This window comes from Neoarius graeffei, chromosome 10, assembly GCF_027579695.1.
Source record: "Neoarius graeffei isolate fNeoGra1 chromosome 10, fNeoGra1.pri, whole genome shotgun sequence".
Classification (NCBI taxonomy): domain Eukaryota; kingdom Metazoa; phylum Chordata; class Actinopteri; order Siluriformes; family Ariidae; genus Neoarius; species Neoarius graeffei.
Genome location: NC_083578.1, coordinates 31057546 through 31084987, shown reverse-complemented (window position 1 = coordinate 31084987; position 27442 = coordinate 31057546). Strand labels below are relative to the sequence as shown.

Here is a 27442-nt window from a genome sequence, read left to right as displayed (position 1 = left end):
TTTCATCCTCCGAATCCTGTCTTCTCTTGTTTGCCCTCGCAAACTAGCATACTCTTTGTGGTGGGTTTCATAGTGACGACGCAGATTATATTCTTTGAAAACCGGCACACTTTCTTTACATACAAGATAAACTGCACGGTCCTTACACTGAACGAAAAAATAATCGGTGGTCCACTGTTCTTTAAAAACTCTGCACTCTCTGTCAGCTTTTCGCTTACCGCTAGCCATTTTGCTGTCCTGAACACTGACAGTTCTCTGCGCATGCGCTGCCTGTCACTGCTTGATCGCGAGCATATGACGAAAATTCGGAAAATATGAATAGTTCATTTTATAACTAAATATCAATTTTAATTGATAAAATCAACAAAATACAAGATGCAGACATATTATTATTTGCCAAAAAGCAATTTAAAAAAATAGGCCATGACCACTTTTGGGGATTGCCTCATAGGGCCGGTTCAAGTGATGGGGGGCAGAGGGGCTGGGGGGCCGGTCAAAGGGGGGTGGCGGGCCGGATCTGGCCCGGGGGCCGTAGTTTGGTGACCCCTGGCTTAAAAGGTCACTGATGTCACTGTTTGCGCCGCCTAACGACATCACGTGACGTCCACCCACTTTCGCTAACTCCACCCAATGTGTCCACCCACTTCCAGCCAGCACGGTTCAGCGCGGTTGTAGTCGAAATGCAACTCCAACAGCCCCACTCAGCTAGCCTGGGCCCGCCCATCCTAAGCGTGACGCAACACGAGGGCCTGTTGTGAGCTTAGCTCGTAGAGCTTTGTCGCGTTAGCCAGACTACCACTCAGCTCGACTCAGCCCGACTCAGCACGGCACAGCTCAGCCCAACTCAGCCGCGTTGGTAGTGGAAAAACGGCAAAAGAGATTTTGGAAGTTTCAGCACCTCTGAATTAATAATCTAAGTGAGCGTATGTAAATATTTGACTATGTATGTATAATTTGGACCCTGTGTTGATTTCAGAAAACCCAAAGAAAATTAAACCTTGTGCGCCAAATTCTAGTGGTTTTTTTAATTAAAGATGTATGCTGTACAATCATTCTGCCACAGAAAAAAGAACAGTTCAAAGAAATTACTGAAAGCCCAAATATTGCCATGACATTCGTATCCAAGACGACATTCATGTCACTATATGTAAACTTCTGACCACAACTGTATGTGTAGACTCTTGATAGCCACTGTATAACTAATATAACCATGAAATCTGAGCCAAAGAGAGAATCACACCCAAAGTCACTTTGGTTCTGCTAAAACCATTGCTCTTTTTTTTGTTTGTTTGTTTTTGTTTGTTTGTTTGTTTGTTTGTTTGTTTGTTTAATTTGTCCATAATTTGGGGGGAAAATATTGTTGTCTTTCAGTATTGCTTTACTGTGTTCACCTTTTTTCTTTATCATTAGATAAATTGTTAATCTTATATTAGCTCAAGCTAAAGTTCAAGAGAGAACATCCTTTCCATGGGCCTATCAGGAAGCAATCAACATGTTACTATTTGGAACAATTATAGCTTTATATTTGCCAGTTGATGGGCAGAGCAAATCTGGGTAAATCTAGGGTAAATATTTTCAAGTTTTTGGAGTCCAACCTGGACTGAACAGTGTTTGTGCATCAGAAAAAAAAATGTTTGTGCAGTCTTTTTTTTATGTTAGATATACCCTCAGGAGGCCCATGAGGTGTAATGTGAGAAATAAAAAAGGAGGTAAGAGTTTGGTGTCACTGGAAAGCCACTTTGTTGCCAGCGCACCCCATGTGGGTATTACTTAACAATTATTCACTGAAGGCGAAGTGAATATCAGTGAATAATAACCAAGACACAGTCAAGGTTATTATTCATCGATATTCATAGAGTCTGAGGTGGATAATTATTTTAGTATAAATACACAGGTAATTCCAAAGACATGCAGGTTAGGTTAACTGGTGACTCTAAATTGACCGTAGGTGTGAATGTGAGTGTGAATGGTTGTCTGTGTCTATGTGTCAGCCCTGTGATGACCTGGCAACTTGTCCAGGGTGTACCCCGCTTTTCGCCCGTAGTCGGCTGGGATAGGCTCCAGCTTGCCTGCGACCCTGTAGAACAGGATAAAGCGGCTAGAGATAATGAGATGAGATGAGACATTTATTTCAAACTTCAAAAGTGGCATGCAAATGTAATGAACACAGACTTGCATCACTTATTTATGCCGACTCAAAATACTTTGTTTTGAAATAGATAAATCACAATTCCACCTTATCTTTGAATAATTTTTGACAAAACTTCATAGAATCTTTAGTGGTTTTAGGAATAGCATTTTCTTTCATAATTTGTAATTCTTCTTCGCTTATGGTGACAAAGTGATTGTCCACCATTTTTGCTGAGTTGCTTGAGGTGATTATTGAGAAATAGTCTGAATTTCTTGACCAAACAGCACGCCCGATTTTCTGTAATCATCTGCATATTTATACTAATTACATATATTAATTGACCTGACCCATTTCTCTCAGTTGTCAGTAAAGCCTTCAAGGGCAGCGATATTCTCAGGAGAAGACATGCTTTACTTATTTGAAAACTGAAGTGCAGTTACTTATATTTTATCTTGGGCACATGGCATCTGGTGCAGGTTAAAAAAAAATTTAAACAAGAAAGCATTGGTAATTGACTCAGGAATATATATCTCATTTTACAGTACCAGCCAAAAGTTTGGACACACCTACTCATTCATAGGTTTTTCTGTATTTTGCCTTTTTCTACATTGTAGAACAATACTGAAGACATAAAAACTATGAACTAACATATGGAACATATATAGAATTATGTAGTAAAAAAGTGTTAAACAAAACATGTTTTATATTTTAGATACTTCAAAGTACCGGTAGGCACCGTTTACCTTGATGCTGCTTTGCACACTATTGGCATTACCTTAACCAGCTTCATGAGGTAGTCACCTGGAATGCTTTTCAATTAACAGCTGTGCAAAAGTTAAATTAATGCAATTTCTTGCCTTCTTAATGCATTTGAGATCACATAGTAAATAATAAAAATACAGTAAATAGCCCTATTCCACAACTGTCGTAATACATATATCAAGAACCGTTCAACTAAGTAAAGAGAAATGACATCCATCATTACTTTAAGACATGAAGTGTCTTTTAATTAATAAAAATAAAGAAAAAACATTGAATTAGAAGGCATACTCAAACTTTTGACTGGTACTGTATGTAAATTTATACAATGAATTCTACATAAAATGTGTGTCTAGGTTTGTATGACGTATTGTAATGCAATATTTAATGGACATGCACTTGTAACACCATGTTAACTAATGTTTTATTAATTATCTTATAAATTTTCTTATCTTCAATGCTAACAAGTATTTGGAATTATTGACATTCTTCTTCTTCTTCTTCTTCTTCTTCTTCTTCTTCTAAAGATCCCCAAGGTCTCTCCCATCCACTTGAACACAAGCCAGTTTGGAATCCTGATTCCTCAGGTTTGTAATGGGATTTGACAGGGGATATTGTCTAATGTTGTCAGAATGACTGGACAACCTTGTGTGAACAGGGGCCCATGATTTAAAATCAATTAAACTTTTGATTAACATGAAGTACAGATTACTGTAATGTAATTTGATTTTGCAGTTACTTAATAGCCATTTTTTGGGTTTTTAACTGCAGCTCCCCAAGTTGTATCCAGATATGGAGATGGAAGTAGTGCTGTATGCCAGTGATACCCCACTCATTTCATTTAGTCAAACAGTGATCAATGTTAACTTATCTGCGGCAGCCAAATTCTATGCTCTCAAGACAGACACTGATTTAATCGCTCTCTTCAGACTGGATATGGTGAGGGCTTTCTTCTTTTTTTAAACATTTCTGATGCACTTTCCATTCCTTGAAATATACTGTACTGCATTTCTTACTGTTCCTAAACCTCCTGTTTCTCCATGCATACAACAATCCTTGCCATAATTTTGTGTGATCTAATGTTTACCTTGGTTTATGATGCCAGTACCTTGTAGTTAAAACCAGAATGTGAATTATGAATAATGGAAAACATGAAGTGTATCCATCAGCAAATATAAAAGAAAATACTGTCATTTTCAGTTAATTTCAAATTTGCTAGAGGAGTGATTCTGAATCACGGGCCTGGAGTACTCCTGCCATGCACAAACAAGAGTTCTGCCTCTTCTAACTAATTAGCTGAGTAGTTGAATCTAGTCAATGTCAAGTATGCAGGCGACAGATGGCTGTAAAAGCAGTAGAGAGTTTATTGTCGCAAAGCTGGCAGAGAAGTCCAAATCAGTAATCAAAAGCAGAGTTGTTAAACAAGCAATGGTCAGACAAAGCACAAACAGGATATCAAAGTCAAAGAGTATAATCAGTAACCAAAGTACAAACTGGGTCAAGAACCGAATAAACAGCACGGAATAACAAGGTTTGGTAGAGTTAGCTACAGGAACACTGAGCGTTTACTTCACAAAGTCCTTGTGCTGTGATAGTGCTTATATACAGAGTGGTGATAAGGCTGTGATCAGGAACAGGGGTGTGTGTGTGTGTGTGTGTGTGTGTGTGTGTGTGTGTGTGTGTGTGTGTGTGTGTGTGAGAGAGAGAATCAGTACTCTGGAAACTGAGAGTGGTGAGGTACAGGATGGTGGTTGTAGTCTGCAGTGGCCTTGTCTGAAAGCTGCTGCAAACTTTGAGCAGGTGCAGACGTGACAGTTGCAAGGAAAACACCAAGATCAGTTACTTCAAAGAGACATTTGTAACATTACTCAGAACCATTTGTATAAATATAAATAAACAAAATTTAAAAGCACTGAACAGATGCCCACACCTTAAGCAGGTTTCAGATTTATGCACTGAATGCAGATGACACCTGTATAGTACTTGTGTTTTTTAAATTAATGCTCTGCACAATCATCTTTCTCCTCTTCAAGCAATATTCCTTTAATGCTAAAGTCCACATTGAGCATCAGCTGCTGAAGGGTGTTTTGGAAATGAAAAAGTAAGTATAGAAGTACCTGTTTAATTAATCTAAACCTTGTCTAAACAAAAGTTCAAAAGAGAAAAAGGAATAACCTACCCTCTGCCTTTAAAAATCTTGAATGGCTGAAGTTTGACCATATTGCTTGGATCATCAGAGATCGGCAAATTCGATGTAAGTGCTTAAGAACTTATTGATTTAACGATAATAATAACACTGTTACAGTAATTCTATCTGACACAGTTATGACAATTTTTCAGATTGCACCAATTGAGCGTATGGTGAAGTTAGCAATGAGCACCTTTGTACTTCCAAAACTGAATGGTAAGAATGTCATTTGCATGACATTATAGGGGACATGCCATGGAAAACTGTTTTGTTTGTTTGTTTCAATAAGATACCGGTATGTCAATGTGACTTAGGGATGTACTGGGCCTATCAAAGTGGACTGTTACCTGCCCAACTTGTAATCACCATAGAAAGAAAATATGCAGAGAGAACATTGCAGTTACAAAAGTGCATGCTTCTTAATTTTTTATGGTACCACCCCTTACTTACATATGATTGCCCATAGCAATCTGAATAAAAAAGATGGAGCCAATTACCTAGTTATTCAGCAAACAATACCTGGAAGGAACAAGCAAAGATGTCAAGGAGAAAGTGCAAGTGTGCTGTTCCAGGATGAACAAAATCAAACCTGAGTCTACATGTTCTTCCAAAGCATTCAGTGAGCTCTCGATCACCCTTGAAAATCTGGGGGAGAGGGTATAAATCTTACACCAGGCCATCACCATATCCGGAGCAGGTCTTCAATGTAAACAGCCTATGTATTCATGGTTGTGGCACTGATTTAATGTCTACTCCTTCATTTTCCTCTTCTGACTTGGGTTCATGCATGTGACTGTAGTCCTGGTGCAGAAGCCACCTCTCAGAGTTTAGCTACAATTCCACACATTTTGGTGGAGAGGGTGTGGATGACAGACTTCTTATTAAAGATGCTAGCCAATCAGAGTGAAGCTAATTACATATTTAATAAGTGCAAAACCATCCCGTCTTATCCAGTAGGGTTTTCATATTATGCTAAAATGGCATGAGAAAAAAGAACCAAGGCTTTTTTTATCAATAAAAAAGAGAATCTTGAAAACTTTACAAAAGCATCTTGGAGAATAATAAAATAATTGAAAAGTGTATGGCATGTCCTCTTTAAATAAATTCAGATTTTGTAACTTTTCACTTATCTGATTTTAATATGAAATGACAATATAATGTATTTAGCCCAACTGCAGAACGGCCTTCCGTTACCGAGGGTGAAGGGTTTCAGCATGATTAATTCAGTGATGTCCATTGAAAATGTAAGTACCGTATTATTCAGTCATTTCAATTGGACACCATTTTGTATGTCTGTTCTGTAATGTTCAATCATCTGTACAGTTCAGTGGCATCCTCACACTACGACTGTCAATAAACTGTTCAACTAAGGCATTTGATATGCATGAAGCAAGTGTAGTATGGATAGAATAGACATCATTGTGCAGTGTGAATTTAATCCATATAACATGGTGTAGGTTGTTATTCTGCTAGAGTATTGGTTGCTATCGTTCAGCAGGCCCTGACAATAGTAACTTTCCTTACTATATATAAGCCCCAAAAGTATTGGGATACTTAAGTCACACATTAGACATGCCAAACTGAGTGGCATATATTTTAAAGAAAGGTACCACATGCACACTTTTCAAGCAAAACATTTCCCAAAAAATAAATTATCTTGAAAAACATCAAAATAATTGATATATACTCACTGGCCACTTTAATAGCAACTTTTTCTTGATTCTAATATTCCTGTTCTTGGCTGGCAGGAGTGGAACCCAATGTGGTCTTCTGCTGTTGCATGCTGAGATGCTTTTCTGCTCACCACAGTTGTGAAGAGTTGCTATGAGTTGCTATATCCTTCCTGGCATCTCGAACCAATCTGTGGTGTGTTTCACAAAAGCCTCTTAATGCTAAGAGCATCTTAACTAGGAGAGAGTGTTCATTGTGCTGCTCGCTCTACCATTTAACAATTATCTTTGTGCCACAATGCTTCTGGGAAACTTGGCATTGGTCATTTTCCTCTGACCTCTCTTATCAACAAGGTGTTTCCGCCTACAGAACTGTCGCGCACTCAACATTTTTTTTTGCGCCATTCTGTATAAACTCTAGGGACTGTTGTGTGTGAAAACCCCAGGAGATCAGTAGTTTCTGAAAGACTAGGTTCTCCGTGGGGGTAGCTTTGCGGGTGTGGATTAGGTAGTCTGTTGATATGTCACTGGTGCTGATTTAAGGGGGCACACCCCCCATCCAAAAAAAAAAAGCTTTAGTAGATGGCTACTTGGAATTGTGACTTGATTGTATTGCAGATACCAAGATATGCCTGCTGTTTTTTAATGAATAAGGTTTAAAAAACCAAAACAAAATAAATCGTTATGTGGGATTGAGCTGAAGAGTTTATGGTATAAATTTATATTTAATAGTAGGTTCCTAGTTTAGGTTTTTTCACTCGTGACACGAATGCAGTGAAAAGCAAGCTGGGCGAGTTCTGTTGGATTTTAATAGGGCGCAGGAACTTTGTGCATCGACATACTGTATGCCTGGACTGCACTGTAGACTACATGTAAAGGGTATGCACCATCCTTTTACAGTATTATTAACACACATGTTCACAAGTCAAAATGATAAGATGCTGCAGCAGGCTTACTGCGTATACACACATGTTGGCTGTCCAGCTACTGCTCGTATACATTAATAAGGTATCCCTATACTTACTATACCCTATTTATGTACATGGTACATATGCTGTTTTGGGGCTGAGCCTCACTTTGATTTTTACAACAGCAGCTGGATAGGTCTGTGAGAGATGTTGATTTTTGCAACAGCTCTGAAGAAAATCTGCTTGAAATCCCCTGAGTCTTGGGAACTAAGACTTATTATATGACTTCTTCACATGCAACTCACACAATCATTGTATAGTTATCTCAGTCTATTAGACTCAGGCTCAGATTGCAGTGACTGACTTTTTATTATAGACATGCAACTCTTGCAGTCTTTGTTTATAGTTATCTCAGTATTAAGCACTGTCTTAAGTGGCCGCTTACATTACCTCAGTTTACCTGGGTATATTCACTGTCTTATATGTATGTTGAATGCCCTGATAGCCCAAGAGCATTAGCTCAAAATTGAGTCCAACCCGGAACAAATGAGTAACAAGCTGAATTTTTCAGAATATGTTCAGAATACCCTTAGGAATAGCATACTAAAAGTCCCCGGGAATCCACCTTGTGCTCTCTGAGAAATTCAAGATGGCGTCCAAAATGGCCGCCGATTGGAGATTTTTCAATATCTCAGGGATAAAACATAATATAAATGCAATTAAAATGTTAAATTATATGTTCTCTCATACAAGCAATGCAAATTCACCATTGTCACACTGTTAAAATTAACCAAGATTACAAGGTCATTAATGTGGAAATTACATGGAATTTGATAGTTGACATGATTGACAGATTAGCTTAGTAGGCTACCTACATACATGAACATAATGTAAGACAACAATTAGACATCAATTTCCTTAATATTTAGTGCATCTTTAAGCTTTGATAAAATATTAAAGGGAAATTAAATTTGAGAACTCTATCTTCTAAAACTACAATGGCAAGCTGTTTCAGTACACTTCAACATTCCGGCGACTTTCATGACAAAAAGGTCTGCCTCAATAAAAGCTCTTGCTTATAAACAATGAGTAGACTTAAACACTTCTCAGTGCCTCAGTTGTAATGCTTGGACCTTTGTTGTACCATCAATGAAGTAGGGAATTTATTCAAGCTTATTTAAGGGTGGAAAAAAATTAATCTTTGAGTTTCTAGCGCCAGTCTTTACTACTAGCAATGCCAGTGTGTTTGGACAAAAAATGACTAAACTCAGCATGACCTTTTAAAAATGACTGAACTCAGCATGACCTTTTAACATGCCATTTTTCATTTTACACCACCAATTTACTTTAATTAATATTAATGAAAATAAGTGCTCCAACCCCTAGTAATTGTGTTTGTTGTTTTGTGAACAGAATAGGATGATACGGAGTGAACGAGTAACCAATGGATCCACACTCTATAATCGGTAGTGTACATTAAATAGCACATGTATAGATTTACAATTATAAGTCTGTAATTATTAGTCCTAACCATTAAGAACTGAAGCCATTTCAAAAACATATGAGATATCTTCATGATACCATAACGATTATTTTGTCATAACAGTCATTGTTATTTCTTCTTGGATGTGAATTTATGGGCCAGGGCGTTTCAAGATTGATACTTGATTCAAGGATCGGACTGGATGAAACCTACACACATTCATAGTACTGTGCACATTCATAAATGTGAACTGGTGAAGTGCCAAAAATATGACAATCTAACCAGACATGGCAAGTGAACACATTATACACAAATATACTGTTATAATAATGTGTACATTGTTATTATATAATGTTAATACACAATGTAATTAATACACACATGTTGGAATTTACTCTCCTACCCTACAAAACATATATTCTGACCTTTTAATTGCATTAATATTTTGTTTTGGGCCTGAGATATGGGCAGATCTCCATTTGGTGGCCATTTTGGACGCCATCTTGAATTTCTCAGAGAGCACAAGGGGGATTTCCGGGGACTTTTAGTATGTTATTCCTAAAGGTATTCTGAACATATTCTGAAATTTTCAGCTTGTTACTAATTTGTTCCAGGTATAACCCTATTACTCCTGGGCTATGAGTAGGAGCTCAGATTGCAGTTGCTAAAATAGTAACAATTTTTTGATATAAGGTGTTTTGTGGTCAGTGTACTACACTGTAGTGTGTCATGTGGTAATGCATTATACTGTAGGACAATGCAACTTTCATAAATATTACCATATATCAGTTGGAATTATGTTCTATGCCTATACCTGAAACTCTGAAAATATCGTTTTCAGTGACAAATAATATGGTTTTGAAAGTTCCTAGTTTTAAAACATATTTTTGACATGGTAATTTTCTTTAAGGGATTTCATTTACAACATGTCTCTGACAGCTCAAAATGCATCTCTGGGCATTTAAAAACTGCAGAGCTTCTGGGGGCCTTGGGCAGCCCCTGGACCCCTGGCCTTACTGGGTTGATGCCCCCCCTCCCCATTTTCCTGGATCTGCCACTGTGTCAGTCATCTATGACGTGAATAGCTAGGCTAGTGGATAGAGTTCATCTTATTTGAGTCAAAGTAGTTAAAAATAAATACATTGAAAAAACTCAAGATAGCGTGTTAGCTTATGTACAGTAGCTAGGATAGTTGGCTACCAGTAATCTATTGATCTAATAACTATAGTTGCCTATAATAAATAATGAATAACATTAAAACTGCTTATCTTGTGATTATGCTCCTAATATATGAAGCAAATTGGTTTGTCAGGCTGGGGGCATTTTACTCCACTTTGTACAAACTTATTTTCTTGCTAAAAAACTAATTGCATGTCAACACTGGACAATTTTCAGATTTGGTTCATACATCATCTCACTGTCAATCAAAACTAGGATAACAATTCTACACACATTTTGCTTTTTTCAGAGTAAAGTTACATACCCTTTAAAAGTGGCATTTTCTCCACACTACCATATCAATCATATTTATAGTTTTAATCATAAAACTGTTTTTGGGAAGTGTTTTGTTTGAAAAGTTTGTTTGGAGTATCTTTCTTAATAAAGGCTACTTGGGTCTTCTAATGCACTGAAATTTAAACATTTGTAAGTGGTGGTTTAATACTTTTTGGGGTCTCTATATATACTGTACACGTGGATTCCAGATGAGTCCACCAGTGGGGGGGGGGCACGCACTTTTCAGTATGAATGAGTAAGGCCCCTAATATGAATAATTCAGTTGATAAGATGTGTATTTGGCACAAGCTGAAACTGAGTACCTTGTGATTATCAACTGATTACAGTGAAAAACACAACAGTCCATCACCCCAATGGGCATTTTCATTTATTTAAAATATATAAGTATATAGCAAACAAAGTATGTAAGACAATGGTTACATTTTTATACATTCTGGAGACTTGGAGTGTGTTTGCATGTGACTGCACATGTATGGGGTACATGACCTGCCTGTATACATTAGCTGTAATTAGGATGTTACTGTTAGCTTTTTAATGCTACATCTTTCCTCTTTCTCCACCTAGGGATTTTTGTTTGTTGTGACAGATGTCAATAGTCCCTTTGACTTCCTGCAATCAAACAAACTCTGACTTCTGGACATATTTGGATAATGATAAATAAGGCTTATCCAGTATCGCTATCATGATGAGAAACATCTGTGAGTCTGCCATTGATGTTACAGCCAGATTTCATTTTAACAGTTTCATAAATAATGTGTGAAACAGCAATATGCTGTCAAGTAATCATTTACAAACTAGTTTGGTATATTGTTGCTTTTCTGCAACTCTAGAACAGCTATTATTTGATTATCCTTATGTCAAATCAGCCTGTTGATTCTTTAGTATTTTTTTGGATGTCTGTGGACTGTTCAGTCACTAGATAGATATATATTGTTCTTTTTTAATTTCCAATTGATTAATTGTTTTTTCCATTATTCCTTTTTATATGGACCAAAGATCCTTGATTATTGCCTATGACTATTTTAAAGTGAGGCATGGATGAATTGTCAAATGAATTGTCACTTTCTTGTAACTCAACTTTCTTGTAACTCAACTTTCCAAATAAAAGAAATGCATGAATAACATATGGCACCTGTTGCATTTTAAATTAAATAGCAGGATTTATGAACTAGACACATGCACTATTACCGGTAAGTGTAAGGCAGGGCTTAAGTCCTTCTTAAAGAAAATATGGCTGAAAGATTTTTAAGACATCTGCCTAACGTCCTGTTTGTAGAGACATGTGGTTCTGTAGCAAACCAAAAGTACATATTATAATCTATTGTATTCAGCCTAGGTGTCTTTAAGCCCTGCTGTACCCTGGATGTTTTTTCATACACACCATTATATATGTCATATATACAGCCTAAACTAAAAGAAGAAACAAAGGAGGTCATGCTCAAAGGGTAAAGACTGATAATACATGGCATTGGACAGACAAGCTCTGAGAACTCTGTTTAGGAAGTATTTAAATCAGCAGCACTTCATTAGGGAAAATAACAAAAAATCCTGGTATGATATTTAAATATGTGAAATAGGTTCTCAAAAAGTAAACTAAGAGTTGTTAGTTTGTTTTCTTTTCCCTGGTCATTTTGATCATGGTTTCGGGTGATCGGTATAAGAAGATGAGTTTCTCAAACAGTTGCTCCTCCAGTTCCATCTCACCAGTCTCCCGGACAACAAAGATGTCGGTGCACAGTTTCAGCACACGGTCCACATTTGGTAGTTCCTCAAACATGATGGAGCGAGATATTCCATTAAAGAACTCACGCACAAACTTGCCAATCACCAGCACCACTGACATGTACAGACCCACGATTCTGCAGAACACACAAAACATACATGTCAACTGCACATATTACAAAACTTACTATACTACTCACTTTGTGCATGTACTTCAATCTACACATTCTGTGCCTACTGCATATACTGTATTTTATACACTGAATTTACACAATCCAATCTTTAAAGCTGAGATATTACACCACTTTTCCACAAGTTCACATGGTTCCCTGAGGTCTTATTGAAATGTCTGAGGTGCTTTGGTCAAAATACCACAAGGAAAAAGCATTACAAATCTCTTCTCATCCTGTCTAAACAGCCTTGTTCAAAATGGACAATTTGAGCCTGTTCCTTTAAATGATAATGAGCCACTGCTCATGTCATCCCCCTCTTCCACCAATCAGATAGCACTTTCTTCATGAATTTTTCTCATTAATTCTAATGGGCTCCCCTTGTGACATAGAAAGGGGGGCCCAATCTGAACAACTTGTTGAAGCACATGTTTTCTCAAATAGCCAGCCCAAAACAAACTGACTGGGTGTCTTATTTCAGAGTTTGAGGTTGGTAGGCACTCCAGATACCCAAATGTATGTGCACCAGCACAGAAATAAGTTTTTCCACAATGTTCCATTTAATACTTATAGTATTTATTTATTCATTAATATCCATCCATTATCTGTAGCCAGTGTTGTAGTCAAGTCACTAAACCTCAAGTCCGAGTCCAGTCTCGAGTCCCCAGTGTTCAAGTCCGAGTCAAGTCCAAGTCATTTAAAAAAATTTCAAGTCGAGTCCAAGTTGAGTCCACTATTGATCCAATCCGAGTCAAGTCCAACACTCCAACCACACCATTTGATGGTGGCTGTTTCAGCACCATTAACATTAGTTTGTTCCTGAACATGACATATGAACAGGTGAATGTGCATTCTTTTTGTCACGGAGTACAAAGTATTCTGTCAGAGATGGTTGGGAGACAGATGTAAGTGCAGAAGGTGTGTTTATTAATACAAGTGGAGACAGGTAAACAATCCAGAATGGCAGGCAAAATCATAAAACAGTGAAACAAGCAATAGGTTGAGCGAGGCACAAACAGGCTATCGTAGATGAGGCAGAATCAAAGACGGGAAACAGGAAATCAAACAAGGAAATAAGGCTCGGTAATGTGTCAGCAACACAACTCAATACTTCACAAATTAAGTGTATTTTTACAGTTTTTATATAAGCGTGCTTAATGTGCCTTAATATTGTGCAGGTGCGAGTCGTTTACAATGCATGCGAGAGTCCGCTTGGCACACGCTATTCAGAGTGCACCCGAGAGCCTATCTGATGCACGTGCCAAGGCGCACAGGTGTGAGACTCTTGCACGAAATTAGTACAACAATTAATGTAGATATAAATATTTTATGCCAAATTATTATGGCATGTTACAAAAAATAAAGAAAAAATATGAGTCCTCATTTCCAATTTATAAGTCCTAATGCAATTAATGCACAAGTCTGAGTCACCAGTGCTCAAATCCAAGTCTAGTCATGAGTCCTTAAAATTAGGGCACGAGTCCTGGACTCAAGTACTACAAGCCTGTCTGTAGCCACTTATCCTGTACAGGGTCACAGGCAAGCTGGAACCTATCCCAGCTGACTATGGGTGAGAGGTGAGGTACACACTGGACAAGCTGCCAGGTCATCACAGGGCTAACACATAGAGACAAACAACCATTCACACCTACGGTCAATTTAGAGCCACCAATTTAACCTAAGCTGCATGACTTTGGGCTGTGGGGGAAACCAGAGCACCTGGAGGAAACCCAGGCATGCAAACTCCACACAGAAAGGCCCTCGTCAGCTGCTGGGCTCGAACCCAGGACCTTCTTGCTGTGAGGCAACAGTGTTAACCACTACACCACTGTGCTGCCCTTATTCATTAATATACTTTTCTTAATTTATGTTTTTCAGAAAAAAATAATGAATTAATTTTTAAATGCTGCCTAAATCAATGGATAATCAGCCAACAAATGCTCAGAATGTCAAGGAATATCCTCAAGAGAGCTTCAGAAGCAACCAAAATGGCTTTAATAATAATAATAATAATAATAATAATAGAGTAATTTTTTATTTCTTTATTTTATTTTTCATAATATGTAAGGTGTGTCTTCACTGTTTTAGATTAACCATTTAACCAGCTTGACCTGAAAATTATCAGAACCATCATTGGTAAATACAGTATACTTTCTTTAAAAATATGAAACAAAAAGGTTTAAAAAAAAAAGAACACACTAAACATCAAATCAATACAAGGACAGATTTTTTTTTTTAAAAAGAGCAGACACAAGAGTTGGCCAAAATATATTTTATCATGAATCATACGTACTAACATATGCACATAGCTATTGTGCAAAGAGAAAATGATCCATACCCATATCCAGCTAAGAAGCCCAGGCTGGATGGACTGACTTTATCATTGAAGACCAGTATTTCAATGTTCTGGCATCTGGTTATTGGATGATCTGGACTGCACTCCTCCACCACCCACCAGTAAGATCCACTATTGGTTTGTTTCAGTTTGATGGACAGGGGACGGAAGAAGGCCAAATGATGGTCATCTGGGTGATTGGAATGTTCTGTGAAGTAGTTTATTACAGCTGTAGGTCATTATTGCTTGCATTTGCCAAAAAATTAGTAATACAATGCAATATTATCATCATGATAAATTAAGACTACCATCACCACTACAGCATGCATCTAAGCTAAGAAGTTAGTGGGGCGTAAACAACTGTCATATAGACCATGTTTCAGAAATTACAGTGCCGATATCTCCCCACCCCATGATTATTTCTCAAAATATAAAAATTAATGATATCAGATTACAATTTCTGCAGAGTAAACTCTCGACAGAAATAAAATTAAAGTGTTTAGATGTCCTCAGAATATTTGAGAAGAAAAAAATCTAACTGCTTAACTGATAAGTATTCATCACCTCAATATGAATTGTCATTTTCCAGTAATCAAGGTTTGAGGTGTCTTGGATGTGCCTCTATAAACTTTGCACATTTTGATTTTTAACATTTTTTTTATTCCTCAATGCAAATTTTCTTCAATTCTGCCAAACTAAATGGAGAATTTTGGTGGACAGCAATTTTCAGGTCATACCATAGCTTCAGTTGAATTTAAGTCTGGGCTTTGATTCAGCCATTCCAAAATGCACACTTTTTTTCCCCTCAAGCCATTCCTTTGTCATTTTTGCCCTGTGCTTTGGCTCACTGTCCTGTTGGAGCATATATTTTCATCTGGAATAGGTTCTCCTTGACCATTTGCTGATATTTGACTCCATCCATGTTACCTGTGTTGGCTGCTGATATTGTTGAGGTCTGCACATATTTTAGCCAGTGAGCTCTATTGAGCAACCCCTTCAGTGTTGTAGCTTCTCTGGGAATTGCTCTTCTTGCCTGAGCACTCGCTTTGGTCTGATCTGTGTCATATTTTTTTCCCGCTTGCAATGGATTTCACAGTGCTCCTGAGAGGATTCAAAACTTTGCCAATGGTTTAATAACTGTCTACCTTTTTTCTCTGAACAACTTCATCTCAAAGCTTCACAATCAGTTCCTCTGTCTTCATGACAACATGAATGATCTGATCTGACATTTTAGCTGCCTCCCAAAGCCAGAGATATTTACTGACTGACTGACACTTTTTATTTTAGAAATAATTCTGAGGACATTCTCTCTCTCTCTGTCTCTCTCTCTCTGTGTGTGTGTGTGTGTGTGTGTGTGTGTGTGTGTGTGCGTGTAATCATCATGATTAAACTGAACCAATTCCCAAATAATATTCTGCTATTGTTTCTTTATATTGAAAATTAAAAGGTGAAAATGCAGTCAGCATAGATAATTATTATATGAAATATACTATCAGCACATGCTTACTATTGCCTACTATATATTAGAACATCAATGACTTGCCAACGATAAGTCTATGTGCCATTTTTGCTTCTGGTCCTGAAGGTCCTCTGATGTATTTAGGCATCAGGTTCTCAATGATCCTAAATAAATCACAATAAGCATAACAAAAGTTCCATTTGCTTAACAATTAGATGTTAAACTTTGGAAAATACCAAAGAACACAAAAAAGTCCTGATTTCACTCAAGCAGTTATTATGAACATACATATCTTGATATATCTTAACATATCTGCAAATACCTGACTCGTAGCTTATATATAGATTTCTGTGTAAACTGTTCAAATCAAAGAAAAAAAAATGCACTCAGCAGATATGACAGTCTCTCCTTATTTTGTTACTTTCCCAATAAGTAACAATGAGTATATGGCATTGAGTATATTTGAGTTCAATTTGTACTATAGTTTATATGGCACATAACTCAATTATTTTCTGAGTGAGGAAAGAATAAAAGAGAGAGTAACAGAAAGAAACAGGGAAAGAATTATGTGTAAACACTTACACTGGGTTGGTGCGTTTCCCTTTGAGCATTTGCACAAGGTTATGCTGCAGCTCTTTGTCCTCATACTTCACAGTGCGTTCACCTATCGTCTCAGCATTCATCACAATGGAGGCATTTCTGCCCATAACACAAAGTTAGAGACATCTGGTAGTGTCAACAAAGGAGGTTTGAATGTGTGGGCATGGCTTTATTTATTACAGTTTATTATACTTCATTATAAGGATAAGAATATCTGAAAATGTTGACACTGGCTGGTTCATCCAACCATCCATCCATCATCTATATCTCTTATCTGTCAGGGTCACAGGAGAAGTTGGACAATGGATGGTCCCCACAGGGAATATTTGCTTTTATTTTTTATTTTTATTTTTTTTTGCAACAAGGAATATAGCTTTATATATATATTCCTTGTGGGGAATATATATATATATATATATATATATATATATATATATATATATATATATATATATATATATATATATATAAAATTACTGAGGCTCCAGTTAGGGTTAGATTTTGGTGTGGGTATGGCATTTACTGGCTACATTAATATTTGTCAGTCGAAGGTCCTCATAAGGATAGTAAGACAAAGGTGTGTGTGTATGTGTGTGTGTGTGTGTGTGCGCGCACCTCAGTAAGGTCCAGCGCATGGTAATGTAAATGTGTGAAGAGTTGCCAAGTTCATGGATCATGGCTTCATGGCTTGCTGGACTGATGCTCCACAACAAACTGGCGTCACTTTTAACCTTTGCTATTACTATGTCCTCTGCCATGTAGTTTACTATGAACTGCATTGCAGACTGGTTGAGGTTAAAAAGATTAAAGAAATAAAAGAGGAAGAATGAAACAGAGTGATCAAATAAGGAATTTGTCATACATGTTTACTTGCTCCTTTTCTCAGCTGCTTTACTCAAAGCTTTCAAATGAACTCACTGTGAAATTAATCAACCATTTCCTACTGAGAGAATTTAGAACCTTTAGTTTAAGGGTTGTTTGGTTGTCCCTCTGGGAAACCCTTAAAGATACTTTGTAAAAATAAATAACAAATAACTAAATATTAAAATTTCCCTTTAAAAAATGTTTCTATTCGAAACAGTTCTCTTCTAGATGGCTAAGAAGTAAATGCAATATATAGAAGCTGCACTGAGATTAATGTAAAGTACTGGACCGTGAGCCTTGGGGCATTGTTAGAATAGGAATTATTTGTAAACCTTTGTTAGTCTCCCTGCAGTAGCCTACCAATATTTTGTTGTAGCTCATTTCAATAACTAAAACATTTTTTTTTTATTCAGAAAGATGAACACAACTGCTATCTCTGTGGCATCTGGAGGACTTCTGAAATATTATGTTTCAGTAAGTCCATGAGTGACAACATAGACACTTTCAGGCCAAACAGTTCTAGGCACTCACTGAGAGGAACTACCCACTAGGGAGCTCCCATGAGAACTATGCACCTTCAAGGGCTTCTTTTTTTTTTCCTGTTCACATCCATACCACCTGTAGGAACACTGACGTGGCATAAGCTAGCTTATGGTGTCTATAACAACATCACTAGTATGTTGTTTCTTTTCATATGAATGTGTGTCTTGTCCTCTAATGTTCTTGTATTACTGTGAAAACAGCAAACTACCAACATTAGGATTTAAACTTGTGCACTTGTGTGTGTCGTGTTTCAGTTGCACAGATCTATAGATCTGTTTCTATAGAAACAGATAATTCCCCTGCGCCATAGAATTGGGGAGAGCAGGAAGGGTTATGTACCGTACTATCAGTAAATTCTTTATTTTACATTTTAAAGAGTGAATTCACTGTGGAAAATAGTTGGTGATTGCTTAAAATATTTTAGTTTGGATTTTAATTTTAAAACAGGTATTCTTATGTGATAGCAAAAAAAAAAAAATGAACAAGAACATTTAGTTGAATTAAGATTCTTAAATTTCACTGAGATACTTCAAAATCACATTTTATTTCCTCCATCACACATAGGCTTAATTAAGCCTGGACTTCACTGTTGGTCCATTTGTCCATTTTTTTTTTTTAACCTTAAGAGTTGTTGTTTACATAGTTAACATTTTACACAGATTTTTTTAAAATGGTGATTGCCGGTGCTGCATTGGCTGATGTGTCTGATCAACCATTGTACACCTACGTCTGGATCAATCACCATACACTTACATCACTCATGGTTCCTCTTGTGCTGGGAGAGTACCTATCCTGAAGTTGGAGCTAAAAAAAAAAGTCCCTCAAAACAGCATTCTAAAAATTATGATTGTTCTCAGTTTTTGCAGTGAGGACACATAAGAAAATGGGGTACTTCCTGTAACAGTTCTAAGAACTATGAAAAAGTCTCTCCGGTCCAAAAGTGCCTCACGTGAAAGCTTCTGATGATAAGAAATACATTTTCTGTTGACATAACTATAGCCACATACTGTACATTCCTCTCTATTGTTTAAAGTCCTGACAAACAAGAACCCAATGACCTCTTGTATATTTCCTAAGGTCAATTCAGCTGTCTGATATCAAGCTCACAGAAAAAGTGATCAATTACTTAAATTACTACAAGCATACAACAGTTATGTTATGGTTAGTGAGCTTACTGGATAAGTAGCATAAACATTTGTCATCTTTTGGTATGCAGCTTCAGAAAAAGGCACTAGATTTTGTTCTTGGGCACTCATGGTAAACAAAGGCTGAAACACAAGAACAAACGAACACACACACACACACACACACACACACACACACACACACACACACACACACACACACACACACACACACGAAATGAGCAAAGGCATCAGTAATACACTTTGAAAAGAACTATCAAAAACAATGTCAAATCACCAACCTCATATCCTGATATACTCAGTTGGATGGAAACATCTAATGGTTGATTGGTTACTCCAGCCACTGATTTGACCAGTGACATGAAGAGAAGAGGAAACCAGACAATGCAGATAAGGGAAAAAATGATCACACCACCCATACCATATTTCACCACTTTGGTTTTTTTCTGTCCAGGGACATGAGGATATTTCTACAGTAAGAAACAGAGAGGAATATTAATCAACAATACACAAAGGTTGTATCTTTACATTTATGTTTATCTGACTTCCCTAATCATAAAGACGCAAAATGGTTTACTTGCAATCCTAGCATTTAATATGACCATTTCAGGGAACTAATCGTCACCTGATAAATGGAGTTATATGGTCATTCGGCAGTTGTGTTTGTGAGAATTAAGGATATATTTGTTTAAAATTTGTTCTACCTTCTCAGACTCCCTCCAGCACTTGAGAATGAATATGTTGGCATAAATGTCCTCCAAACAAATCCAGCTAGACAAGCTGAGAGTGGTATCTGTCCATACCCAGTCCATCACAGCCCGCAGTTCGGTCAAAAAAGGAACCATTCGGAAGCTGTGAGGAAAATGTGGCAGATAAGAACAAAGATAAAGATAAATTAGAAATAATAAAATAGAATGTATGTAAGTACATATGTCTCGAGTCCCAGGTATGAAGTTAAAGGTGAAATGTTCAAATGATTAGTGCAAAAAATAGAGGTTACAAGAGATTTAAAGCTAGACGGCCTTTCGATTTCATAAAATCAGTGAAATTTAGTTCCCTCTGAAATTTGGTCATTGTGATATATGTTTATTTCTGTAATATTTAAAAAAAAAATACAGGCCATTCTGTGGCTGGGAGGTTATTTAATTTGGGGGATTCCCTAGCAAATAATATGCATGAAATTGCTCGTTTTGCACAGTCAACCAGACAGAGGAAGTCCGTGTGCACGTGCGCAGGTTTACCTTCTTCTTCTTTTAGGTTTTACAGCAGCTGGCACCCACAGTGTTACATTATTGCCATCTACATGTTTACCTTGACCGTGCACTGACAGTTACACAGTAAACAAACAGCTGATCACACCAAGGTGCTCAGTGACTGCCGATATTTATTAGTTTGGTCCTGTGTTTCCTTTCCTTTGCAACATAATGTCTTTTCTTCTCACTTTCTGTTACTGTGGATGGTCTTTCACGTTTCATTTGCACTCACGTCCTTCATTTTTCTATCCTGTTTCAAATTTGTATCCCACAATGCCTTGCTGTCAAGTATGAGGTAGGCAGATGTAAGTGCAGAAGTATATATTTATTTACAAAGTGCAAACACACACAGGCAAACAGTCCAAATCGGCAGGCTAAATCCAAAACATTAAACATGCAAAGGGTCAGGCGAGGCGCAAACAGGATATCAGAGGCAAAGCGAGAAATGAGAACAAAGAATAGGCACAGGAACCAAGAAACAGGAAATCAGAAACAGGAAATAAGGCTCGGTAATGCATTCTGATGTAGCGTAATACTTTACACTGATCATGCATCAGCACAGTCCTTAAAGAGGTGCACATATAGCTCTTTAATTAAGTTTAGGTACACGTCGTTAACGGCGTACGTGCTGGAATCCGCTCGATGGCAGCCCGCTTGATGGCAGCCCGGGGCGTGCCTTCAGGTGCATGCGCCACAGCATGCAGGACTGACAGCCCCCCCCCCAAGAGCTCCCTCTGGGAGCAAAAATCCATCCTGCTTGGCTCCGGTGGGAGCTCGGGTTCAGGATAAAACTTGGACTCCTGACTTGCACTGCTTTCAGGCTCTAGAGATGACTTGAGCTTTGGGCTGGACTCTGGCTCCAGCTCAAGAGATGACTCCGACTTGAGCTCTCAATCTGGCTTGAAGTCAGGGCTGGAAGTGTGTTCGAGCTTAGGGCTGGACTCGAGCTCCTGAGATGACTTGAGCTCTGGACTGGACTCTGGCTCAGGAGATGATTCAGGCTTGAATTCTGGAACTGGCTTGGAGTCAGGGCTGGAAGTGTACTCAAGCTCTGGATTTGACTTGGGCTTTGGACTGGACTCGAGCTCTGGGGATGACTTGGGCTCAAGGCAGGAAGTGAGCTTCGACTTGGGATCCAGGCTGTATTCAGGCTCAGTAGAGGACTCAAGCACTGGACTTGACTTGGACTGTGGACTTGACTTGGACTGTGGACTTGACTTGTACTTGGAACTGGCTCAAGCTCTGTCAGTGCATTGCTTCGGTCCTGATTAGGACCTGGCAGCGGGATGACAATGTCTTCATAGCCAGGCGGCAGCGGGACAACGATCCCTTCATAGCCAGGTGACGGTGGGACGATGACGCCTTCCTGGCCAGGTGGCGGTGGGATGATGACGATGCCCTCATAGCCAGGCGGTGGAGGAATGATGATGCCTTCATAGCCAGCTGTGGCAGAGGTCACGCCATCATCCTCTAACACAAGTTCTGGAACAGGCTCGGGTTCTGGTACTGGCTTTGACTCTGGCATAGGCACTGGCTCTGGAGTAGACATGGACACAGGGTCTGATGCTGGCTCTAGCACTGGAACTGACTCTGACACTGGTGCTGGCACGGGTTCTGGAGTAGACACTGGTGCTGACTCCAACTCTGGCACTGGTTCTAGAGCAGACACTGGCGCTGACTCTGACTCTGGCACTGGTTCTAAAGCAGACACTGGTGCTGACTCTGACTCCAACTCAGGTATTGGCACTGGCTCTGATGCTGGCACAGGCTCTGACACTGGAACAGATGTTAGTGCTGATGCTGGCGTTGGCTCTGGCACTGGAACAGATGCTGGCACTGGCTCTGGCACTGGAACAGATGCTGGCGCTGGCTCTGGCACTGGAACAGATGATGGCGCTGGTTCAGGTGCTGGCTCTGGCTGAGAAGCCAGCTCTAGAACAACAGCCTCCTCTGCTGTCTCTGCAAAGGCCACTGGAGCGGACGCTGGCTCTGTCTTGGGGTCAGGGGCTGGCTCTGATGCAGGCTGTGGAACTGGTTCTGGACTGATGGCCTTTAGGAGGCACTGATCATGCATCAGCACAGTCCTTAAATAGGTGCACATATACTGTAGCTCCTTAATTAAGTTCAGGTGTGCGTTGTTAACAGCGTGCATGCTGGAGTCCGCTCGATGGCAGCCCACTTGATGGCAGTCCAGGGCGTGCCTTCAGGTGCACGTGCCATAGTGCGCAGGACTGACACTTGCACGAATGGGGAAAGCCCACCACATGATGCATGACGTAGTATCTTGAATTGGGTCATGGTGAAGCAAGAAAAATTAGCGGACAATTTAGGGCCATGTGTCCCTAAATTCATTAATTGTTCTATTAAAAAAATAAATAAAATTTAAAAAACAATAAAATTGGAAGTCTATGATTTGAATTCAGTAGCTTTTGGTCCACTAAACAAAAATAACTGGGTGTCAGGGAAAATTCTTTTTATGACCTAGACTTGAAAAATCTGAAAGGCAGTCTACCTTTAAATGGAGCTGAAAAAAAATCACAGTATGATAACTGTACAGTCCATTTATTTTTGTTTGTTATTTTTGCAAATAGCAATTTGTAATTACTTCTACTTTGGCTAATCATACTAATATAGAATAAGAGATACTAATACTAATACAAGATACAAATGAATGATTTGCTAAGCAGTTAGAATTTAAAAGGCTATAAAATTTGTAAGAATGGCCGACTTTATCGGAAAGCCAGGACAATATATCATGGATGCAGTGAAGAGACCTGTATATTAGTTGTACTGGATGGCATTGGGTCACAACTGGCTCAAATTGATGATAAACCTTTTTTTTTAAATTACACCTTAGTATCTCAAAGTACTGGGAGATGTTTTTTTGACATGTATTTGAAATTCATCACAATTCAATGTCAATAATATGAAAAAAAGACATTGAAATTGTATTTATTTACCAATAAAACACACCTTTTCAACAGAATGCATACTTGTGCCTTTATTTTTGACTTCTGATTGTATAATACTACATGAGTGCAAAATAAAAGAGTGTAGACATGGCTGCTCTTAAATAAGAAGTACTATTCAGGATGTGCTTCACAGCTATTGTGCATGCACATTTTAACAACAGGGATCAGTCAGTCAGTGAGTGAAAATGCCTTTTGTAGGTAAGCATGCTTGGTGTTCTGTCAAAAAAGTTCATGTCAATGAGTTGATGATAGAGAATTTTATGCAAGAGATGTAAAAACTAGCAAATTATCAGCCAACAATTTTCACCTATGGTTCATGCAATATGAATATTCTGTGGCAGGATAAATGAATATTTTACATAAACATCCAAACACATTTGAAAATGTATTTGATTAGCTTTGTACATTTTGCTACTACATTTTGTTTAAAAAATGTTGTTGTTAAGTAAAGCAATAAAACATTATGAACTTTACAAAAATGTCAGATGTCATTGTCAATATTACAATGTCAGATGTCATTGTCAATTATTTGTTTTTGAGTAAAAACTGACTACTCTCCTTTAACTTTCCAACAAGCATTCAAATAATCTATTATAGCTTGTAACTGAGAATAAAAAGCACTTACCCCTGGAAGAGAAAGAGGTTGAGGTAGTTATAGTTCTTAGTGAGGAAATTGCCCAGGACTCGATTTGGGTAGCCGCATTTGATCTGATATGCTGACAAGCCAAAGTAGATGCACTTCACAAAGTACCATAGCTGTGCAACATGGTTTTTGTTAAACCTCCTGTGACAAAATACAAAATTTCATAGTAATATTTTAGTTCAAATAAAACATATAGGTTTTATAATCTGACAATGTGTATTTTTAACCAAGATTTAGCAAGTTAAACACACTCAACTATTCTAGTCACAATAACTCACTTGTACATTTAATGATGAGCAATAAAGCACAAAGTTAGACATTTTTAAGGGGACTTTTATGAATGTAACCAATTATATCCTAATTAGGTCAAATTAAGACCAAATTAAACAGTGGAACGATGCTAAAAATGTATTTTTCGAACAAACTTTTTTTGGGGTGTGATTTCTCTATTGATCATGATAAACAAGTTTTAAAATTCATAACCAAAAAGAAGAAAATACTTGCTAAATCTTGGTTAAAAATACACATTGTCAGATTATAAAACCTATATGTTTTATTTGAACTAAAATATTACTATGAAATCAAAAGACAGCCTATGTGACACTCACTTGTGAAAAAATACAAATGAGAGTTAATGTAAAACAATTAACATTTACGACAACATTGTAAACTCTCACTCAGACAGCTGCTATAGCCAGCTAGTTATGATCATAGTGTAGAACCATTTTTAGTGTATAGTGCAAGTTTCTGCTCAAGCTTTGAGTAATTGCTTACCTCTCAGTAACCCCAGGCAGTATGAAGAACATCCAGAAGTGTATTCCAAAAACTAAAACCACCTGAAACACACACTTTCCGAGCAAGGTTTTCCTCAGATAGAGAGCCCGGTCAACAACCATAGTAGCAAACTGGATGAGAAGCATGACAAGGAAGGCCTCAGGTACTTGGTCCTCTGACAAGGATTCAGTGATATCAGCTGCTGCTGTATGTTTCTATTGAAATAAACACAAAAATGAGTGCATAGTATATCAAATAAATGAAAGTGTAAATGTAAAAAGAAAAGATACATTGCAAACAGACAGCCTTACCCCAAAAGCCCAGTAGCCAAAGATAATAATGATAAAGTTTACAACATCGACCAAGAACATCAACGCATATACATCACACACAGGGCTGTACTCAGGATGGATGATGTCATAGAAAAACTGCCTGATGGGTAAGTAGACATGTAGTGCACTAGAAGAACAGAAAGAAAAAGCTTGTTGGACTACTGAAGGCTATGGTAAACTGTGGGGTCTTTTAAATAAAAATAAATCAGTGCAGCTAGGAGTGAAAACTTCAATCAAGATCATATTTAACAGAGATCTGGCTATCTTTGATAAAATGTCTATGATGAAGTAAATAACAAAAGAAAATATTCGAACATACTGTGAAAGTGTTGTCACTTGATAATTGGAACAGTAAGGCAAATGTTTAAAAAACAAAATAATTGACCAAAAACTATTCATAAATATCTTGCATTTACTTCATACAGAAGATACACTATGTTGCCAAAAGTGTGGACAGCTGAACATCGTACCCATGTGTGCTTGTTGAACATCCAATTCCATTTCAGCCCCCCCTTGCTGTTATAATAACCTCAACTCTTTGCAAAGGCTAGATTTTGGAGCATGACTGTCGGGATTTGCACATTCAGCCACAAGAGCATTAGTGAGGTCAGGCACTGATATCAGGGAAGAAGACCTGGGGTACAGTACATTTCAATTTATCCCAAATGTGCTCAGCGAGGTTGAAGTCAGGGTTTTGTGCAGGCACCTGGGGTTTATCCACTCCAATCTTGGCAGACGATGTCTTCACAGAGCTCACTTTGTGTGCAGGGGCACTGTAATGTCAGAACAAGCTTGGGCCCCTTATTTCCAGTGAAAGGAAATGTAAATGCTACAACAGACAAAGGCGTCCTACAGTGGTGCTTGAAAGTTTGTGAACCCTTTAGAATTTTCTATATTTCTGCATAAATATGACCTAAAACAACCTCAGATTTTAACACAAATTCTAAAAGTATATAAAGAGAATCCAGTTAAACAAATGAGACAAAAATATTATACTTGGTCATTTATTTATTGAGGAAAATGAACCAATATTACATATCTGTGAGTGGCAAAAGTATGTAAACCTTTGCTTTCAGTATCTGGTGTGACCCCCTTGTGCAGCAATAACTGCAACTAAATGTTTCTGGTAACTGTTGATCAGTCCTGCACACCGGCTTGGAGGAATTTTAGCCCATTCCTCCATACAGAACAGCTTCAACACTGGGATGTTGGTGGGTTTCCTCATATGAATTGCTTGCTTCAGGTCCTTCCACAACATTTCAATTGGATTGAGGTCAGGACTTTGACTTGGCCATTCCAAAACATTAACTTTATTCTTCTTTAACCATTCTTTGGTAGAACGACTTGTGTGCTTAGGGTCATTGTCTTGCTGCATGACCCACCTTCTCTTGAGATTCTTTTCATGGACAGATGTCCTGAGATTTTCCTTTAGAATTCACTGGTATAATTCAGAATTCATTGTTCAATCAATGAGGGCAAGTTGTCCTGGCCCAGATGCAGCAAACCAGGCCCAAACCATGATACTACCACCACCATGTTCACAGATGGGATAAGGTTCTTATGCTGGAATGCAGTGTTTTCCTTTCTCCAAATGTACAGTGGTGCTTGAAAGTTTGTGAACCCTTTAGAATTTTCTATATTTCTGCATAAATATGACCAAAAACATCATCAGATTTTCACCCAAGTCCTGAAAGTAGATAAAGAGAACCCAGTTAAACAAATGAGACAAAAATATTATACATGCTCATTTATTTATTGAGGAAAATGATCCAGAATTACATATCTGTGAGTGGCAAAAGTATGTGAACCTCTAGGATTAGCAGTTAATTTGGAGGTGAAATTAGAGTCAGGTGATTTCAATCAATGCGATGACAATCAGATGTGAGTGGGCACCCTGTTTTATTTAAAGAACAGGGATCTATCAAAGTCTGATCTTCACAACACACGTTTGTGGAAGTGTATCATGGCACGAACAA

General features: G+C 38.0%; 2 protein-coding genes across 2 annotated transcripts in view; one reads left to right on the top strand and one right to left on the bottom strand.

The window, feature by feature from the left end:
• bpifcl (BPI fold containing family C, like) overlaps positions 1–11776 on the top strand; it is a 45275-nt gene extending 33499 nt beyond the window's left edge. Inside the window, exons 10-16 of the mRNA XM_060931703.1 lie at positions 3418–3477; positions 3662–3829; positions 4924–4991; positions 5102–5144; positions 5231–5294; positions 6246–6322; positions 11219–11776. Of these exons, the coding sequence (XP_060787686.1) occupies positions 3418–3477; positions 3662–3829; positions 4924–4991; positions 5102–5144; positions 5231–5294; positions 6246–6322; positions 11219–11284 (546 nt within the window). The 3' untranslated portion in view covers positions 11285–11776. The remainder of the gene's footprint in view (positions 1–3417; positions 3478–3661; positions 3830–4923; positions 4992–5101; positions 5145–5230; positions 5295–6245; positions 6323–11218) is intronic.
• A 481-nt stretch (positions 11777–12257) lies between these two features.
• si:dkey-11f4.7 (piezo-type mechanosensitive ion channel component 2) overlaps positions 12258–27442 on the bottom strand; it is a 278704-nt gene continuing 263519 nt past the window's right edge. Inside the window, exons 44-54 of the mRNA XM_060932701.1 lie at positions 25446–25593; positions 25135–25349; positions 24343–24501; positions 20197–20344; positions 19774–19962; positions 19523–19615; positions 17556–17725; positions 16923–17039; positions 16425–16504; positions 14885–15089; positions 12258–12513 (exon numbers count right to left, since the gene is read on the bottom strand). Coding sequence (XP_060788684.1) covers positions 12258–12513; positions 14885–15089; positions 16425–16504; positions 16923–17039; positions 17556–17725; positions 19523–19615; positions 19774–19962; positions 20197–20344; positions 24343–24501; positions 25135–25349; positions 25446–25593 — 1780 coding nt within the window. The remainder of the gene's footprint in view (positions 12514–14884; positions 15090–16424; positions 16505–16922; positions 17040–17555; positions 17726–19522; positions 19616–19773; positions 19963–20196; positions 20345–24342; positions 24502–25134; positions 25350–25445; positions 25594–27442) is intronic.